The sequence below is a fragment of the Arachis stenosperma genome, chromosome 6 (assembly GCF_014773155.1).
Source record: "Arachis stenosperma cultivar V10309 chromosome 6, arast.V10309.gnm1.PFL2, whole genome shotgun sequence".
Classification (NCBI taxonomy): domain Eukaryota; kingdom Viridiplantae; phylum Streptophyta; class Magnoliopsida; order Fabales; family Fabaceae; genus Arachis; species Arachis stenosperma.
In genome coordinates, this window is record NC_080382.1 from 145,258,119 (window position 1) to 145,279,536 (window position 21,418).

At 33.4% G+C, this 21,418-nt stretch overlaps 4 protein-coding genes across 4 annotated transcripts; 2 read left to right on the plus strand and 2 right to left on the minus strand.

The window, feature by feature from the left end:
• Positions 1-4,389: 4,389 nt before the first annotated feature.
• LOC130936161 (heptahelical transmembrane protein 4-like) lies at positions 4,390-5,818 on the minus strand. The gene has a single exon (XM_057866181.1). The coding sequence runs from the start codon at positions 5,730-5,732 to the stop codon at positions 4,551-4,553; it is 1,182 nt and encodes a 393-aa protein (XP_057722164.1). The 5' UTR covers positions 5,733-5,818; the 3' UTR covers positions 4,390-4,550.
• Positions 5,819-11,937: 6,119 nt separating this feature from the next.
• Positions 11,938-14,709, plus strand: LOC130933037 (60S ribosomal protein L19-1-like). Its single transcript, XM_057862533.1, has 5 exons — positions 11,938-12,071; positions 12,728-12,850; positions 13,733-14,046; positions 14,339-14,403; positions 14,492-14,709. The coding sequence occupies exons 1-5, from the start codon at positions 11,960-11,962 to the stop codon at positions 14,514-14,516; spliced, it is 639 nt and encodes a 212-aa protein (XP_057718516.1). The 5' UTR covers positions 11,938-11,959; the 3' UTR covers positions 14,517-14,709.
• A 364-nt stretch (positions 14,710-15,073) lies between these two features.
• LOC130936863 (rust resistance kinase Lr10-like) lies at positions 15,074-16,600 on the minus strand. Its single transcript, XM_057867033.1, has one exon. It carries the CDS (start codon positions 16,311-16,313, stop codon positions 15,150-15,152), a length of 1,164 nt encoding a protein of 387 aa, XP_057723016.1. The 5' UTR covers positions 16,314-16,600; the 3' UTR covers positions 15,074-15,149.
• A 732-nt stretch (positions 16,601-17,332) lies between these two features.
• On the plus strand, positions 17,333-19,507 carry LOC130932761 (uncharacterized). Its single transcript, XM_057862174.1, has 2 exons — positions 17,333-19,056; positions 19,132-19,507. Exons 1-2 carry the CDS (start codon positions 17,333-17,335, stop codon positions 19,175-19,177), a joined length of 1,770 nt encoding a protein of 589 aa, XP_057718157.1. The 3' UTR covers positions 19,178-19,507.
• Positions 19,508-21,418: the final 1,911 nt, after the last annotated feature.

A 21,418-nucleotide genomic window follows, 5' to 3' on the forward strand; every position in this document is an offset into this window, starting at 1 on the left:
ATAAATAATTATTTTGATACAAAAAAAGTTCTGTTTTTATCAAAATAAACTCCAATATTTATTTTTGATAAAATAAACTTTAAAAAATAAGCACCGTTTAATAAAATAATTTTGACGTTAATTTTTCACTCTAAACGTTAATAGAAATATTTAGATGGTGTTCAGTAGATCGGGTATCAGACGATTCGGAGAGATCTTCGGATTGAAAAGGAGGGGTACGGCCTGATTCTGGGTTGCAGAGCTGAATTTGGAGTAGTCGACGTCCCGAGTTTTTCGTGTGGAGAGGGGGGTGTTGCCTGCAAAGACATTTCGACGCTCTAGTCAGTTGGAATACAGACGAGAGATAAGAATAAAGTGATATATGTGACTTACCGTGGAAAAAGAGTAGGAGTCTCCCTTTATATACCGTGTCAGAAGTGGGTCTCGTAAGAACAGACCCACCTTCCTCAAAACTTTCTCATATAACTGTAGTAGAGAGCTGTCAAAGACACATGTCTGAATCGAAGATTGAGCATCTCGCACCCGACCGTTCGGGACGAATGACCTACAAATCGAGTCGACCCGCGTGACATTTAAATCAAGTCGTAATAAATGGCACATTAAATATTTATCTAAAGAATTAGATATGATATTACAATATTATTTTTTATATATAAGAGATTATTAAACTCAAAATCTTTATTTCACACTTTTAACATTTCAGTTGACCTTCATTAACTCAGTAAAAATCTCATCTCACAATAGATCGTCGTTATTACATTCACCTAATATTTAGAAAATACATATTTATTTTAGATACACTTTTAACATTTAGCACACCTAAAAATAGCATTCTACTACTAATTTTTACTATCATATAGCAATAACAATACTACCACTACTTAAATAATGACAATATGCTCATAAATATAACCAAAGTTATCCCGATTACAAGCACCAATAACAAAGTCTTTATCTTTTTTATGTATTCTTCTATCACAGATGATCTCATAGTTATATGTGTCTTATAATTTTTGTAGGCTATATTTAGTTTTGAGAACTTAACAATATAAAACATTAAGAATAAGATATAAAAATTAGAGACACAAAAATTAGTATTTTTATATTTTATTTAATAATAAATTAAAATAAATTATAAAAATTTAATTTATTTTCATTTTGTTTTATTCAAAAAATTTAAAAAAAATATATAATTATAAAAAATTAACAAGAATAATAAAAAAAATAAAAAAATAAATTAACTTGTTAGTATTTTTATGTTTTTTCTATCAGGATAAACACATAATATACTAATTTCAGTATTTCTAGACATAATATTATTGTTTATGTTTTAATTGTCAAACACGATTTTATATCTTAGTGTCTCGTGTTTCTAAATAAACGCAGACTCATTGTCCAAGATTTTCATCTCTTTGCTCCTTTCAACATTCAGCTTAATTTTTTAATCTTTTTTTTTTCACTTCATCAACCCAACACAAAATATCTACATTCCATTCTCAATTTCTATCAAAATAGAAAAAAAAAAGAAATAGAAAAGTTTCAACAAATAAGAAGAATCACAAACTATATTTCAATGAGTTTCATTTAAATGACATACATACCTATTAAAAAGGACAAGGAAAAAACTAATGTCTAGATTTGGACTGAATATTCAATTTTAGCATCATCATTTTCTAACGGTCAAAGCAGAGTTCATCAAATGATTTTTTCTATTTTTTAGTGCAGCTCTCATAGTTGTTCTCGCATATAGAAGTGTCATTTTTTATTAATAAAAAATCTTTTTTCTCACCAACTACTTAATTTGGGGCTTAGAATTTTTTTCAGGTTAAAATGTAATCAATTTTATATATATCACTCTAATCTTTTAGGTAAATACTTAATATGCTATTTAGACATTTTTATTAATATCTATAATGAAGAGTTAATATTAAGATTATTTTGTCAAATAGCTAGTATATATTTTTTAAGATTTATTTTATCAACAATAAATATTGGAGTCTATTTTAATAAAAACAAAATTTTTTAAATATAAAAATAACTATTTACTCCTCTAGAAAATATCTAATCTTGTCCCATGTATGTTATGAGAATAGATATTGCATCAATAAATTAAATTAGTTCTTCTAATTTATTTAAAATATTAGCACATACATCACTCACAAAGTGATCCATCACTTATTAGTGAGGGAAATGATTAATACACAACACAAAGTAATCAAATAAAGCTTGTTATATCAATTTCTTCATCATATGATGATTTCATCATCAAATAATTGTAATGTATTGTTTTGGATAAATTAAAAAAAAAAAAATAAGCACTATCCAATGTATCATCTTTACATTACTATTATCCATGACAAACTAACAAGGTTTCATCATATACATACATCACCATATAACTTTTGTTTCTACTCTTATCCTCTTGTGTAAACTTTTGTAGAATCTAAAGATCTTAACCCCACAATGAAGTAAAGAGAATTAAGACAATAAAAAGGATGAAATAAAGAGTTTGAGTTTATCTATAAAGGAACACTTTGCATACAATCATAATCATCAATTTGTGTCCCACTTTAAAGGCTGAAATGATCATATACAAAACAAATTAAAGGGAAAAGTTGGTAGTTAATGTTTTCTATTCTCATCATTCACATATTACATCGGTTCCCACTTTTCTTTATTAAATGTATTACATGTTTCAGATGTTTGCTATAGAAAGAATTTAAGTATTAATTAATAGTTATTAATTTATATTTTTAAATATTTAATTTAATTTTATATATTTTAATTTTATTTATTTAATTAATAAATTTAGAATTTTTTATTTTAATTTAATAAAAAATTATAAATATTTCTAAAATTATTATATCTATCGTACAGAAAAATTAAATTGAGTGAGTTTTTTTATTCAAATTTTAAATTATGTATGGACAAATTAAATTGAGGAGTTTATTTTTTATTATTATATCAAAAAATTAAATAAAAAAATAAAATATTTTTTATATTTAATTTTAACCTATTTTTCTATTTTAATTTTTTTAGTTTCAATCATTGCCTTTTTGTTTATTCTTTATTCCGTATTATATATTATAATTTTCTTGATAATATGTAATCGGAATCTCTGAATTAATAATCAATTTTCGCACATACTGATTTATCTTGGAAGGCCGATCTAACTCAAAGCCATTTTTAGGGTTTAAGTTTATTTTTCTTTGTATCAAAGTACTAAAGTTAGAAATAATTATTTAAAAAAAAATTGAAAAGGGAGATATATATAAGTTAAGTACAAAAACCTAAGTTTAAATAAAATATGAAGAAACCTACCCACTAAATTGTTAGATTAATCATCGTTAGTTTTTATGATTCTAAAAATTGATTAAATAATAATTTAATTAAAGTTTGTTTGGATGAATTTAAAAAAAAAAGTAATGTGATGTTTAGATATTTAATATAATTTTTTTAAAATTTTCAATTATGTTTAAATATAATAATATAAAATTATTTTTATTTATTAGATTAAAATATATTTTTTTTAAAGTAAAAAATATTATTTAAAAAGATGAAAATATAACTTTTAAAAACAAAATTCTAATATTTTTATTTTGCTTAAAATTATCAAACACACTTAATTTCCCTAAAAAAAATATTTGCTTACACCTTGATAGTATCCAAATTCCAAACACACATTTAATTTACTTTAAATACTACTGAATTCAGATGTCCATTGAATTTGTTAAACCATTCATCAAAAGTCCAAACCTTTAACCTTCTATGAAGCAAAAGCTAGGCACCACTATTAATTATTAAGATTTAAAATCTCAAGCTAGCATGTGAAGGCCACGTGATCCGTGGTACTATATAAGTATATAATGATGGAATCTCTTATGTACTCATATAATGATTGTATTTTTCAGATGAACATTTAGTAATGTGTCAAATTTCTAGTGCCATATTTGTCCATAGAAACCGACCTTAATAACCTACTGGGGTATTGTACTAGTACTACTACAACCACCTTCTGAAACTCTGATCTTGGTTTATTATTGAATTTCTGATCTAATAAGTTCACAAGAATATTTGAAATGAAGCAAACCCCACCAGATCTTTAATTTGTAATTTGTAGCGCCGCCTAATTACTTGAAGTTGGTGAGTTTCTTAACTCAGTTTCATTAGAACCACCACATTCCAATGAATAATAGTATAAGAAATTATTTTTAATTAATCAATATTATTATCTAGATTATTTTTTTTATTTGTATTTTTTTATATAGTAGGAGTACATAAGGAGTACATAATATATAATATATAAGGGGTTATAACTCAAATTTTTTTTTTTTTTTGTTTCCAATCATGTACGATACACATGAAATTTTTATTGCTTACTTGCATGAGGATTCTAAATCTATACATATGTCCTGTGTACTAAGTGACGCATAAACATCCCAAACTGGAATCACAAATTTAGACCAGCTCGAGATGTAAAATTAGCATACAGCTGCAGATTATACAACAAAATGAGCAATCAATGACTGATTCCTTTATGGTTCACAAAATCAGCAACTCCTAAGGTCACGCCACCTGAGATAAACCAATCCAGCACGATAATGAGTATACGCCCCAGCCACGACGAATATATGAAACAACTGGTGACTGTGTCCAGTAATGTCAAATTTCCCAGGCATCCACCGTTCCGGAATCCTGGTGGCATAGATCAGTGCTCCAACGCCATAGAAAGCACCCATCAGAAGCTCATAACCTGTTGTATGGAATACCTCAGGCTCGCCCCAGAACAAATACAGCTTGTGCAGTATAGGTCCTGCACCAGACAAACCCATGCCAAAGAAGAGGGATGCCCGGATGGTGCGGAATTCTGGACTTTGAAAGACTGGAAGGAGAGAAACCAAGATAGTGGCGATTCCCAATATGGTAATGAATCCCAAGTAAAGGTTGCAGAAGAATGGATAACACATAAAAGAGTAATATACTGGGGGATAAAATGAGGTAGATATCAGGGCTGCAATGCCAGCATAGTCGAGCCTGAGCATAATGTAAGATATGCGCTCGGAGTGGCAAGAGAGTAGATGGCAGACACTGCTAGCTAGCAAGCAAAACATTGCCCCTCCTAAAAATGCGAAAAAAGGCCACCTTGTAATTGGTCTAATCATCAGTGGTGCTATAATGTTTGCCAGGTCCTCCTTTACACTATGCAGAACACAAGAATCGGTATGATTGGCACTGGAAAATTTTTCCAGCAAACAATTATACAGAAGTTCTTTTACATGCCAACTTGAGATTGACGGAAGCATATCCATTGAGGGCAACGTAGTCCTTAACTCGTCCCTGATCTTGTGAAAATCAGGCATGGAAGGGAGGCAAGTGAGAAGCTCTGCTTGTAATTTGTGCAGGTCGGGAAAATGCTGCAGTGTATTAAGATCTACAACCTTTGGAACTTTCATGGCAGTGTATATGGTCAATGCCAGAAATATGAAAAATCCAATCAGATGCGTCCAAACATTGAGAGTTTCATTGTGGATGGTGAAGATGCTGAGAAGGACCTGCTTCATAGGCCATTCGGGGCGGTAATGGCGGAGGATGTACTCGTTGTCCCTCAAGTAACCAGGTAGAGCGTGGTACTCCACCAGCTGGGACTTCATCTTCTTCCATAGCCTCCTCCTTTTCCCTGCCCGTGAACAACCACCGCTAACCGACTCAACCGCTTCGTCTTCACCACCCATACCCGTGATCCCCTTGCCCTCACAATTAAAACAATTATGAGATTATTAAGAAGGGGAAGGCGAGGACGAATGAGAAGAATTGAGAAGAAAGGGGGTCGGGGATATTTTGACGTTAACAAGAAGATTCTTGAATGAGATGCGGAGATGCCAACTACCCAATTTCCCTTTTGCCTTGGCTTCGCGGGTATTTCAATTGTGGTTTGTTTGTATTGTTGTGGTGCAATCAGCAGTCCCTATGGACGCACGATTTTGGAGGCCACGCTTCTAGCCTCTGCCATCGACATCAGAATAAGTTGATGGCCAGAAGGGACTAAGAGATAGAAAAGAATAAGTTGTTCTCATTTTGAAAAGAATGAAAAATCCCTTAAAAAATATTTGAGTTATAACCCCTTATATACTATGTACTCCTTATGTACTCTATTATATAAAAAAATACAAATAAAAAAAATAATCTAGGTAACACCCTCCCGCAAACTAGAATTGTATAAATCTAACCATCCTAGCTTGGAAACATTAGTAGAGAAGGAACCCGGTGGTAGAGCTTTGGTAAGAAAATCAGCAAGTTGGTCTTGGGACCGAACTGGCATAAGATGAATGAGACCAGACAGATGTTTTTCACGAACAATGTGGCAGTCTACTTCAATGTGTTTGGTTCTTTCATGGAAGATGGGATTGTTGGCAATATGAATAGCTGACTGGTTGTCACAGAATAGGGTGATAGATTTTTGAAGCGGCAAACCAAGAAAATCCATTAAGAAAGACAACCAGCTAGCTTCACAAGTGGCAGCTGCAAGAGATCTGTATTCAGCTTCTGCAGAGGACTTGGCAACAGTGGTTTGTTTCTTACTCTTCCAACTGACAAGAGAGCTTCCAAGCATGAAGCAATAACCAGAAACAGAGCGACGAGTATCGGCACAGGTAGCCCAGTCAGCATCGGCAAATCCGGTGAGATGCATATCAGAAGTAGAGGAGAAGAATAAACCAGTTGCAGGTCTACCTTTTAAGTATCGGAGCACACGGAAAGGAGCCTGCAGGTGAGAGGTGGTTGCACAGTCCAAAAACTGACTCAAACGCCCCACAGCATAGGAGATATCAGGTCTAGTGTTTGTGAGGTAAAGGAGTCGGCCAATGAGTTGTCTGTAAGTAGTGTTGTCTGGTAAAATGGTACCCGACTCCTTCGAGAGTTTCTGACTATAATCAAATGGAGTGGAGAGAGGCTTGCAATCCAGATAACCAAAATCCTTGAGAAGGTCCATGGCATACTTCCGTTGATAAATGTGAATTCCCGAGTTGGAGCGTGCGACTTCCATTCCCAAGAAGTACTTGAGATCACCAAGGTCTTTTATTTTAAACTTGTCATCTAAAATCTGCTTGATGGAATTGATTTCACCAATGTTATCACCGGTTAAAACCAAATCATCCACATATACTAGGATGGCAGTGAAGCCTTCAGAAGATTTCTTGATGAAGAGAGAATGATCATCAAAAAACTGCTTATAACCAGCATCAACAAGAGTCTGAGCTTAATATTCCATTGCCTGCTAGCTTGCTTAAGTCCATATAGAGACTTTTGTAATTTGCAGACCAAACCTGGTTGTGACACATCCAAACCGGGTGGTATCCGCATGTAAACTTCCTTGTCCAAATCTCCATGAAGGAAGGCAGTGTTGACGTCCAGCTGTTTCAAATGCCATTTCTTTGCCGCTGCCAATGCCAATATTACTCGTAGAGTAGTCATTTTGACAACTGGACTAAATGTATCACCATAATCCACTCCTTGCACTTGAGTGAATTCTTTTGCAACTAGCCTGGCTTTGTGCCTTTCTATGGTGCCATCGGGATTGAATTTTACCCGAAAAAACCATTTGCAACCCACAGCCTTCTTGCCTTTTGGGAGTTCAGTGAGACACCAAGTTCTATTCTTATCCAGAGCTGCTAATTCAGCTTGTATTGCCTTTCTCCAGCATTCATGTGCAGCCGCTTCCTCATAGGTGCTAGGTTCTGAATTTGAGGTGATAGCTAGAGAAAGAGACTTATATTCTGGGTTTAGTTTATCATATGATAAATATTGTGAGATAGGATATAAAGTGTTAGAGTTGGCAAAATTGCTAGGATGCGTTGTGTGGGTTATCATACAATGGTAGTCCTTCAAATAAGCAGGCGATCTCTTAACCCTTTCAGATTTTCTAGTGATGCAGTCATGCGGGATGATGTAATTTTGTGATGCAGGTGCAGTGTTGGTGTGTGGGGTGCTAGTGGGTGCAATGGTATGTGAGGAAATAGGTGAATGCATTGAGCTTGAGAGATCTACAGTTGAATCTGTGAGTGTGGTATGTGTAGGTGATGGCAAATGATGTGTGGATGGTGTATCATATTGAAAAATGTCAATGCATTGTGGAAGAAGAGTGGGTGTCATAGTTTCAGTGCTTGTGGAATGTGAAAATGGAAAATGAGTTTCATAGAAAGTTACATTTCTAGATATGAAAATTTCTTTTGACTTCAAATCAATAAGTCGAAAACCCTTTGTTCCAAATTTGAAACCGAGAAATGCTGCTTTTCTAGCTCTTGGGTCCAATTTTGTTCTTGAATTTGTTAACGTGGAGGCATATGCAAGAGAACCAAATACTCTTAAATCTGAAAGATTGGGTAATGTGCCATACAAAACCTTATAAGGACTGACATTATCTAATTTAATACTGGGCAGCCTATTAATTAGGTGAATAGCGTGAGCAACTGCGTATTGCCAAAAACAAAGTGGAATTCCTGATTGAAATAACAGTGCTCGAACAACACCTAAAATGTGCTGGTGTTTTCTCTCTACAATTCCATTTTGCTCTGGTGTTTCTACACAAGAAGTTTGGTGTAGAATGCCAGTTGATGCAAAATAGGACTTTAGAGTGAATTCTGGTCCCTTGTCAGTTCTTATACACTTAATTTGTTTTTCAAATTGTACTTTGACAAAATTTACAAAGTTAATAACCAATTGTGATGTCTCAGATTTTGTTTTCATAAAAAAAGTCCAAGTAAATCTACTCTTGCCATCCACCACAGTCAAAAAATATCTATGTCCTTCATTGGAAGGGACAGAAATGGGACCCCAGATATCCATATGAACTAAATCAAAACAATTCTTTATTTCAGTTGTGCTAAGATCAAAAGATAGCTTCTTTTGTTTTGCAAAATGACATGAGTCACAAGGAAATGTTGAAGCAGTGCAATCTATAAAAGGATAATCTTTTTTCATTAAAATTAGTCTATGCATAGGTATATGTCCTAATCTAAGATGCCAAATCTTGTTATGCTCAGTTTGTGAAGATGCTATGTTATGAGTAGTGGTAGAAGCTGCTGCCAATGAAGCTTGCTTTATTGAAGGGGATTGAAGGTGAAAGTATTCTATTTCTCTACTCATTGTATATAGCCCATCTCCGCACTTAGCAATGCCAATCATCTTCGATGTGGATTGATCCTGTATCTCACAACACTTATCATTGATTAACATTTGACAATGTAAATTTGAGGTTAATTTTGACACAGAAATCAATTTGAAATCAAAGGAGGGAATGTACAAAACATTTTTGAGAAAAAATTTTTTAGAAAATATGATTGTGCCAACAATGGTGCTCACAGTTTTGGTTCCATTTGGCAATATCACATTTATTGGAGCAATATTTTGAAAACTTGCAAAATCTTTTAAGTCAAAAGTCACATGATCTGTCGCACCAGAGTCAATGACCCATAGTGCAGATTTTGGAGTTATAATACTCATAATTCTTGTATTAAATTGTAATACAATGATTTTACCTGGAGTGGAGGTCTGAATAGAATTAACCTGATTTGCATTATGAGGTTGTTGCTGCACACTTTTGCCTTTGATCAGCTCCAACAAGGCAAATTTTTGTTCTGGAGTGAATTCAGAGCTTGACATTCCAATGTTCTCTTGGAGGCAATTGAGCTGGGGGTGTTTATCATTGAGTACATTAGCAATTGTGGTGGGATGTTGCTGCCGCTGCTGGAAATGGGAGGGGTACCCATGTTTCTTATAGCACACATCTTCTGTGTGGCCAAGTTTGTTGCAATAAGAGCATACTATCTTAGCTCCACGCCCTCTACCACCTTGACTTGATCTCCCTCGCCCTCTTCCTCTGCCTCTATTAGATGAGGAATTGAGCACTTGTGATGTAGTTGTATTTTGAGTGGAATTGAACAAAATTTTATTGTTGTCCATGTTGGTCAACTGTCTCTCTTGCTGTGTTAGCATAGAAAATACTGTGTTTAGGTCTGGTAGGGGTGACATGAGCATGATTTGTGATCTGACGGTAGAGTATTGTTCGTTCAATCCTCTCAAAAGTCTGACTACTTGATCTTCATCTCTGTATTCTCTTATTTTTGATAGTCCGCAAGAGCATGACTCTGCACATCCGACACAGTTTGGAATGGATCTGAAATTGTTGAGCTCCTCCCAGATCTGTTTGAGCCTTGTGTAATAATCAGTGATGGTCAGATCACCTTGCTTGATGGCAAAAAGTTCCTCTTAGAGTTCTGCAATTCTGAACCTGTCCCCTTGGTAGTACCTGTGCTTAAGTTCCTCCCACAAATCAACAGCAACATTGTTCCACATAACACTATCACGAATTCCAGGACTTAATGAAAGATTGATCCAAGAAACAATCAAATTGTTGCATCTTTCCCATGCCTCAGATTCAACATTATTATTCTCAGGTTTTCTTATGGTACCATCAATAAATTTCAATTTGTTCTTCGAACTCAGTGCTCTAATCATAGCATGACTCCAACTACCATAATTGTTAGGTGTTAACACGATTGAAATAATCGGTGTACCTGGATTTTCTCCCGGATGGATAAAATAAGGGCTTGATTAATCTTGAATTGGACTTGTGTTGTTCTTCGAAATCTGAGACTGAAGAGTAGTGAGTTGATGGAGGAGATTGGCTAGTGCGTTTACATCCATCTGTACTGCGTTGCTCTGATTGTCAGCCATTGTTGAGAAATCAATGAATCACAGAATAATGGGGATCCAGATCTTCTTCCTTCTAACTCGTTGATCGGAACAGCTATGTTCAAACAAGAAAGAATCTTGTGAAATAGCCTCTCATCAAACTCTATTGGGTGAGTCTAAAGGAAGAGGTAAAAAAAGGGAAAAAAAAATCTCGAAAGAAAAATTAGGAAAAGAAAAAAAATGGCAAAATTGGCAACTAAATTCACAGCTTGATTGCTTTCCACGCTCACCGCACCAGGAAGAAAATTTCATGCCCTAAGCTATTCAAGCTGTGATGTTGATAGCCAGAAGGGACTAAGAAATGGAAAAGAATAAGTTGTTCTCAAATATTAATTTATTTTTTATTGTAAAATTATGTTTTTAACTTTTATTTTCTGAAAGATTAAAGATTTAGGATTAAAGTTTTGTATTTAAGTTTTAAGATTTAAAATTTCAAATTTACGGTAAAAGAATAATTTGAGGAAAGTTAACTAATATTAATTGATTAACACTTGAATCCAAAGACCAAAATACTGAAATAGAACTCTTTTTATTAAATAAAGTGCCAAATGTTTCTAAATTAAATCATGTATTAAAAATTATTCATTTTTTTTAAATTGTATACAATTTTTAAATGTAGGAAAAAAAACAATTTAAAATATTTCTAAATCAAGTATTATATATTCTGATCTTTATGAATACGAATATCCAAATGTACAAATGTCTTGAAAGGATTTGCTTTCACACCAAGCTGAAATGAATGGGCTTTAAACAAATGGCAAGCACATTAATTTCTATCCACAACCCCGAAATAAAAACAAAATGACAATACCAAAAAAAAAAAAAAAAATGAAGTTTCAAGATTATCTAGAAGAATGAAAGTTTTGAGAAATATTTTATAGAATTCGCTACAAAACTTGAGACATACACAGTACACTGGATATTGGAATTCTCTAACTTATCCTTTTTTTTGGTCATTTTTTTTCTCCTAATTTTGACAGAGTGTTCCTTTTGTTTTTGGTGCAAGAAGGGCCAGCAGCCCAACTTGTTATACTTTCAATATTATGATGAACTTGTGATAGAGGTGAGCCCAAATACTAAAACTTCACATTGGGCCTATAAGTGAGGACCGGCCCATTAACAGAAATGAGGGTTGCCATTTGAAGCAGACACACATATATAGCACTTCGCGATAGAGAGAGAGGGAGAGAGAGAACTGAGAAGGGAGAAAATGGTGTCGCTGAAGCTGCAGAAGCGATTGGCGGCGAGCGTTCTCAAGTGTGGAAGAGGAAAAGTGTGGCTTGATCCCAATGAAGTCAACGAAATCTCCATGGCCAATTCTCGTATGCTCTCTCTCTCTTCCAGTTTATTGTTATCAACATTTTCAGCTCCGTTTAGCCAGATTAGGATCGAAGAAATGTCGATGCTATCAAAATGAAAAACAAAAGCCTGTGTTCCTTTAGCTAAGCTCTGAGGAAACAGAAAATAAAATAAAGAAAAGAAGAAGAAGAAAATAATTAGTTTCCTGTGAGAGAAACAGTTAGCGAGCTCCTTTATCTTAAAAAAATAGTTTGTTCAAGTTTCATTAAAATTTTCACTTTATTTTAACACCGCAAGATTTTTTTTTTCTTTTCAAAGTTTTGATTTGTGTTTTCAGTTGGATCTGATATCTGAATGTGGTGTGTTTTTTTCTGTACCTAGTAGTAATACGGTTTGGTGTTTGTCCATTTAGGCATTTAGCATTACTTAGTGACATTTCCTCCCAAAAAAACTAAACCCTAAACCCTTCAAGGTATTGTCGACGGAGGTTGCTAATCCAAGACTTTTAGTGAACATTATTACTGGTTAATGGTCATAGATAGCACTTTCTAGCTTCAAAATTATACTTTTAAGGGTAATATAAAGTACATCAATCAAATTTGAGACACTTATTTTGATATACTCTATTGGACAACAAAACATTGTCCGTTACTTAGCTTGGTGGGTGCTTTGTTCGTAGGCCAAAACATTCGAAAGTTGGTTAAGGATGGATTTATCATCAGGAAGCCAACCAAGATTCACTCACGCTCCCGGGCTCGCAGGATGAAGGAAGCCAAGCGGAAGGGTCGCCACTCCGGATACGGTAATTTTTGTTATACTTAAATGCAAAAGAGATATGCCATCTGTGCTTATCTTTGCTTTGTACACTGAGCCAACATTACAAATCCTCACCACTTGATGAGGTGTGACTTGTGAGATCTAATTCCATATTTCAACCCGAGTCCGAACCTTCATTCGGTGTTGGGGGTTATATGTTAGGTGCGTTTATGAGGCAAAGATGAGTACACAGCATTTCTCAATGTGAAAATAATTGATCTTATAATTCAATATTGGGATGGATTAAATTCTAGTAGTTTGTAGCTGATGCATATTCACAAAATATGGCCATGGTACTATTGGTCGTTCGCCACTTGAAGCATAATAACTGAGAAGTTAGTTTGTTTTGTGTTCGATTCTACTTGTTTGGAACTAATTGTAGGTTGAATTATTTATGGTAGAATTTATTTAGTTAAACTGTTTTATGTTTGATCATAGTTGTTAAAGTAACTGTCAGAAAATAAAAAAAATGTTTTCAGTTTGCCCAAAATCTATTATAGAACAAGAATTTGATCTTGAGAGTTAGAAACCAAACAGTATTGGAATTTACTAAATCAATTTTACTTCCTCCCAAAATCAATTCTAAGCCTCCCAGGGGATTTTCAAAGATGTTATTCAACACAATATCACTCTTTAGATAAGCCACTAAGTGATATTGAACCTTAATTTTTCACTCCTTTTGTAAGTCATGCTTTACAGAGCTGCTTATCGATTGAAAAGAAGTTTGTAATACTTCTGCTAGATAGGTTTGAAGATAAGTTATAGCCACTAAATACATGTGGAGCTTTGTTAGCTGGGCATAAAATGAATTTGCATTTTGGTCCTGGTCATCATTTGCTAATTACAATGCTTACTTCAATACTATCAGGTAAGCGTAAGGGTACAAGGGAGGCAAGGCTCCCCACCAAAGTACTTTGGATGAGGAGGATGCGTGTTCTAAGGCGATTGCTTCGTAAGTACAGGGAATCAAAGAAGATCGACAAGCACATGTACCATGATATGTACATGAAGGTGAAGGGTAATGTTTTCAAGAACAAGAGAGTTTTGATGGAGAGCATCCACAAATCCAAGGCTGAGAAGGCTAGAGAAAAGACTTTGTCTGATCAGTTCGAGGCCAAGCGCGCAAAGAACAAGGCTAGCAGGGAAAGGAAATCTGCTCGAAGGGAGGAACGTCTGGCCCAAGTGAGTTCCATTCACGGGTTTATAATCTCGTAATCCTTGCACATGGGAATACTTAGAGATGTATAATTTGTACTCATTCTTCTTGTACATCAAGTCGACACACTTCACTCCTCCAACTGGTAACATGTGAGACCTGTTAAGTTCTACACCCCATCCAATGGAGGAGAGATGCGTGTTACCCTGGTGTACAACCTAATATACAAAACATTTCTCTAACACTTAACTGTTTTGTGTGTTCTCCTAAGTTATATCTAAAATTATCACACTTGTGTTATGTGTTTGAAATGTTTAGGGTCCTAGAGAGAAGGTGACAGCAGCACCTAGTGCTCCACCTGCTACAGCACCCCAGCCTGCCCAGTGAGTATTACAGTTTATGTTTGTCATAGTTGCAATTTGTGTATGGTGTTTTTCTTGTTTAATGGTCAATTGTATATCTTTTATGCAGAGCACCAAAGAAATCCAAGAAGTAACAATCATCGTTTCCAGTAAACTAGAAGGAGGATGGTGAATCTGTAATGGTTCTAAGGATAATCATTCAGTCTACTATACTAGTTTTGATGTGAGTTCATTTTTGGCAGTTTTGGTTTTGTAAGTTCTATAACATTTGTTTCGTATTTTGAATTATTAGTTTGTTTTTTATTATATATGTTTCTCCTTCTGATATTAAGATTCATCTGCGTGCTACCAATCTCGCCCCATAACATAAAATTAACTCAAAAATAATTTGCTTAGTTTATGTGATCAACAAATTTCAGCCTTAAATTAGGGAAACGTAAGGAAACATGCCAGAAATGATCAGCTCACAAAATGTCTCCTGGTATTGGTCATATTAACTATTTTGCATTCTCTAACCATTGTATATATTATTGAGTTAAAATTAAAAGATTATATTTAGCTTATTTTATCAAAATAATAATATTAATACACGCGTGCCCATAAAGAAATGATCAAATTGTCATTCAACTGGTTTCAATAAACAAAAGCGTACACAACACATAAATATAAATATAAACACAATATAGAAAAATATCACGCTTGTTATACTTGCCCTTTTGCTTAACATAATAAGAAACAAGATCATAAAAAGCAAATTGCACTAGTCATCATCCAGAAAACATTAACAGAGGGTTAGTTGCAATTTCCTCCTCAAAACCCGAAGAGCCAGAAGAATTATTTGAAGTAGCTTCTCCTGAGTTAATCTCAGAATCTCCGTGGATAATATCATTTGGATAATATGAAGGCTTTGGAGGCATTTCAATATTTGCAGCTTCTCCTTCTAACATTTCCACTACTTTTTTCATTGAAGGACGATCACTTGGCTTCAATTGTATACACCACAGCGCAGTTGTAAACATCTTTTTTGCTAATTCGCTTGTTTCTTCATGCATCAAAATTTCCATCTTTATCTCGTCACTTTTCTGAGCCAATTGATCATATATCCAAAATGGAAAGTAAAATTGGCTTGAATGCTCTGCGTTTGGATTCGAGTTTCTTCTTTGACTTGCCATTTCCATCAAAAGCATTCCAAAGCTATAGACATCAGCCTTGTAAGATATTGCACCAATATTTTTATAGAACAATTCTGGGGCCATGTAACCAAGGGTTCCTCTTGCTGTTTTCAAAGAAACAATACTGTTATCCAGAGGATTAAGCTTTGCAAGACCAAAGTCTGAGACCTTAGGAATGAAGTTCTCGTCAAGAAGAATGTTACGAGGCTTGATATCAAAATGCAAAATTTGCATGTCACAACCTTCATGCAAATAAGCTATACCATGAGCCACTCCAAGAGATATTTCAAAGAGTTTTTGGTATGTTAATGATGCACTATCTACTTTGGAGAAGATAAATTTATCTAGAGAACCATTCGACATAAATTCGTATACAAGGGCGCGTTTTGAACCCTCTACATAAAATCCAATCAATCTTACTATATTGACATGATGTATTCTACCAATTGTAGCAACTTCACTGATGAAATCTTGACCATTACCTTTGGCTTTACCCAACATTTTTATGGCTACAAAAGGTCCACTTCTTAACTTTTCCTTATACACTGAGCCGAAACCTCCTTCTCCTAGCTTTTCCTTAAAATCTCTTGTCATCTTCATCTCTTTATATGAATATCTTATTGGAATGAGTTCGTTCCCTTGCAAAAATTCCTCAATGTTTTCATAAATTGATGCATGTCTTCTTTGGCATATGTAGATCAACATTACTAAGAAAAATTCGAGATTCAATATGAATTTGATGATCATATATGGCACCATAACCCGTCCCGTGAATACTCCTAGCTTAATAATAGCAAATACATCTGCTGTATAGAAGGTATCTCCTCCATCTTTTCCTACTACTTTTCGAAGTCCTGTATAAATATAAAAGTTACGATCAATTTAAATATATTCGTTGCTAACGATTACATAAAGTTGAAAATGGTGTGCAAAGAATGTAATTTGAGTGCTATAGTGTTAGAGTGCGAGCTCCATAATAACAAGAGGAACCAAAATGACCACAAACCGCATCACCCTTAAAATAGAGCTCATCTCCTTATTCTGTTTTCCTCATTCCCAGTTTTGCCATCGATGAACACTTTCTGAGTCTCTTCAACAACGTAAAAAAAGAAAACCCTAAAACAGGAAAAAAAAGCCAATAATGATATTAGAAACAAGAGATTAGACTCGAGAAAACATTTGTGTATTATTGAGTGTATTTAAATTGTTTATTTAAATTGTTTAAAATGATAGAATATAAAAAATATTGATAAGTACTAAAAAAATTATAATAATAAAAACATAGACTTAGTTTGGTAAAACTTTTATTTTTCAAAAGTAGCTTATAAAAGTTAACTTTTAAAAGATACCTTTTTAAAAATTGTAACATTTATGTTTGGTAAATCAAATAAAAAATAGTTTTTAATAAACATAAGCAACATCAATTGTATTTGGTAAAATAACTTTTAAAATTTAAAAATATTATAATAGACATAAATACAAGCATTAAATTTAAAAATTAGTTAATATATGAGATTATATTAGACTTTTAAATTTTGAAAAGTACAAGCTAACTTTAAAAAGTTCTATATTAAGTGCTTTTAAAAGTATTTCGATATTTTTTAAAACTGCAAGCACAAGCACATGATCTTTTTTATTTACCAAACATAAAATGAGCAGCTTGAACTTTTAAAAAGTACAAACACCTTTTCATAAAACTTTATCAAACTAAGCTATAACTCGCATAATAAATATTAAGATATTTTAAATAATACTAATTGATGCTAATTATATTCTAAATGAAAGTTAAGTTATCTTCGTTACAGGTGGATATGACGGTATCCTCTCTCTTATCCATGGCGGCCACCGCCTCAGCCGCTGCCCTAACCATGTTAATATACAAGGCTCGCCGCAAGAGCCTCCTTCAACGCCCCGACAAAGGGGACCTTTCAACGCTCGGTCCACAATGCGAACCCGAATGCAATCCATGTGGCAAGATCCTATTCTTTTCCCGAATCGGAACGTCAAAAGCTCTGGCGCAGCACCTCCGCTATATGTTAGCCTCAAACGGTGTTACTTTAGAGCTCGTAGATACGGTTGATTACGAGCCCGAAGACCTACCTAAGGAGAACCTCGTCCTCATCGTTGCTTCAACTGCGGAACATTGGAACCGATCTCCGCCACAACCGCCTATCAGCGCGAAAGATACCTCCCTACGTCTTGCAGCAGAGGACTTCGCCAGGTGGCTCAAGGAGAAAGTGAGTAACTTTGAGGGTGAAGTGTTTGCTGTGAAGGCTTGCACTTTCAGTGCGTTTGGTGTGGTCGGTAGGGTTTCCGAAGATGGCAAGAATTTGATGGCTAAGGCCGCCAATCACATTAGGGATTTGGGTCACGCTACTCAATTCAACCCTGATTTTGATTTTGACAACTGGTGGCAAAGGGCTGTTGGGGTTTTGAAAGGTGTGGTTTTGGAAGATACAGTTGCTGTTGGCAAGTGCCAGCAATCTGAACCTGATCGCTTTTATGTTTTTGTGGAAAATGTTGAGGGTGTGGGTTCTTCTACTACCTTCACCCGCAAGATGTTAACTGTCACTGAGGCGGAGTTGATGAAGAATGGCTGTGTTGATCTTGAAGAAGCAGGTCCTGTTACTCCTCTTGCCAAAGGTATAAAAATTGATTCCTCGCTATCAAATTCCCTAGAATTCTGTTCCGTTGGTGGTGTCTTGTACTTCGTCCCTGGTAGGTTGATGGGTGGTATTCCAAAACAATATGGGGTGATCATGGACCTACATTACCCCAAAAAATTCTGGTGCCTCAAATACGATGGTTCTACTTGGATTTGGAAATTATTGGGTAACACGTTCATCAGTCGTAATAGAGCTTTAGTAGTCCCATATGATGGCAAGTTGTTAATCTTTGGGGGTGGTTGGATTGAGATCTATGACCCAAAATCAGATTACTGGGATAGAAGGGAAGTACCTTATAACGCCTTGATTCAAGGTTCTATGGATCCTGAATCTTACTTTTTGTGGGAGGACAAGAGCACCAAGCATCATAAGACCCTCATTTTCTTGTATCGTTTTAGTAAGTGGGGAGGACGATCGATTGTGTCATATGATGTTGAAGCAAACAGATGGAAACCCATTGAGTGCCAATTTCCGAAAATTCGTCGTGATGTGTTCTGTCCTACAAAACTTGTTCTTTTGGGATCTAGTGATTATCTCCTAGTTGTTGAGGAGCTAGCCTCTAATTGGTATGTGTACGACTTGTCTAGGAGGATGGTTATGGCAGATCTGCATATAGATGGTCTGGACGATACTTGGCGGGTTTTGCATGTTTTCTGTTGTCATCACAACCAGAAAGAAAAAGAAAGTCTGATTTATATGTTCATGCAACAGAATGAATCTGGGCTTCATGACCTTGTTCATTATGCCAGAGTCAAGCTCAAAACGGATAGTCTTTTTTCTGTCAAGGTTGAATCCAAGGGTTATTTTAAAGTTGGTCCCTATACCAAACTCTATATGTGAGCATCTCTATCCTCTTTGCTTATATTATGCTGTCTCATACTTTCTGAATCTATCCATTGAACTCTGCACAGGTTTGCTGTTGGAGACGAAGACATTGAAGGGAAGAATGCAGCTTAGTTGTTGTTGTTGTCCTCTATTAACCCCATGTTCGTAAACTTCTTTTTTAAACGACACAGAAATAAAGAATGATAAACAACATCCTATGAGTGAAATAGATTATGACTTCCTGAAGATAATTTTTAAAGCGTTAAACGAATACAATATTTCTTGGATTCAATATACCTATTGATTCTATTACACGGAATAGAATGATGCCTTTACCAAAGGCTATGCCTATTTTGACTATAGAGACGTTTTATTAGGGACTGTTTATTTTTAAAGGCATCATTTTTCTGCATCTAAAGTTATGTTTTTTCAGATTGAAATGGGCTACGCTTTACGGTTTTTTTCCTTGTCCAAGTTACATAACTCAAATAAATAGACAATATTATTTTTATTCAATGCGTTACTTTATAAGCATAGTAATATTATTATATACCTTTATGTTTTACATTTTTGTCTGAATCCCTTCTATGTATATTATAATTATCTATATAACTGCATTTTAAATTAAAATAGTGAAATATAACAAAATAACAATAAATTTATATTATGCCCAAACAAAATATTTGTTAATATTATATCCATAATCATATAATTGCAATATAATTGACCATGATTCTTGCATCATTGTTATTTCTACACTTGCCAGAACAACAATACCAACCAAAGGATAAAAAAAATGTTAAAAGACTAAACAGAAGCGAAATTTTGTGTAGACGATGGGAGCCATGGCCTCTCAAAAATTTTGTAAAAAAATTACTAGTTCTTGTCTAAATAAAATAAAGTTAACTCATTTGGTTAATTTGATATTTTTCCATTTTGTGTATCCGTGTTTAATTTTTTTAAATCAACATTGCTAGTTAAATGTCATTGAAGTATTAGCATTGTTTACATTAATGAAGTTGGATATTTTATTTTGCTAGGAAATTAAGATTTTATTTTTTTGCAATATATTATTTAATTGTAATGAAAATAACAATAAAGATAAATAGTTTTGAGATTTTTGAGAGATAGATATGGTCAAAAATTAATTTATAAATTATAATTAATTTTGTATAATTAAAAAAACTGCTTTTTAAAAATAAAAAATAGTTATTTTTTAAAATCAATTTATTAATTTTATAATCGATTAATAGTTGATTTTATTATTTAAAATTAGTTTAATTTATTAACCTAAACTAAATTTTTTGTTAATCAAAATCAAATTTAGTTAGTTGGTTAACTTTAACTATATATGTAATCTTACATATTAATAACAAATTTAACAAATAATTATATTTATAAATTTTATTTTAATATAAATATTATTGCATAATTTTTTTTTGCTAAAAGTTTTGACCCTTCCAAAAGTTTCATTCATGTTCTGCCACCAAAACTACATATTTTTATAGGAAGCCATTCACATAAAGATGCTTAAAACATCTTTTTTTAAAGTTGTTTTTAATAATTAATATATAATCTATATAATCGATTAAATTGTGTTATTTTTGTCAAAATTAGATAAAATAAATCGATTTGACAAAAAAATCGATAAACCAAATTATGAACCGATTTAAATTAATATTTTTTATAAAATGATTATAATACCCCTATTATAGAAAATGACTTCAAATATTTCTACTATATATTTTAAAACTCTAAATTCTAACCTTTCTCTTCTCTTGATGCCATCATAGAATTAGAATTTAAGATTTTCAAAATTAATATATATAATAAGAATATTTTAGTCATTTTTTATAATAAGAATATTGTAGTCTTTTTTTATAAAAAAGAATATTAATTTAGATCAGTTTAATATTTGATTTATCGATTTTTCGGTCAAATTGGTTTGTTTGATCTAATTTTGACAAAAATAATACAGTTTGATCGATTATATAGGTTAAATTTTAATTATTAAAAAGTGTCTTTAAAAAAAGATGTTTTAAACGTCTTTATGTGAGTGACTCCCATCTTTATAATAATTAACTTTTCAAAAATATAAAAATCTTAAAAATCTTTTATATTTAGCAAATGTGTTAAGAGGACCAATTTTCTTTGACGCATCGATTCCATGTTTGTAATCTATGCCCTGCCAAAAAGGTTTAGAGAAGAAAAAGTACACATCAAAATATTAGAAAAATCTTTTTAAAATGTAACTATTTTCAATCCATGATAGATTTCATTATTAGTATTTAATTTTTTTAATAATTTTCTCAAATAATATACTACCAAAGATAAAGAAGGTACATTTGTAATAAGACTAAACAGAATTTTCTC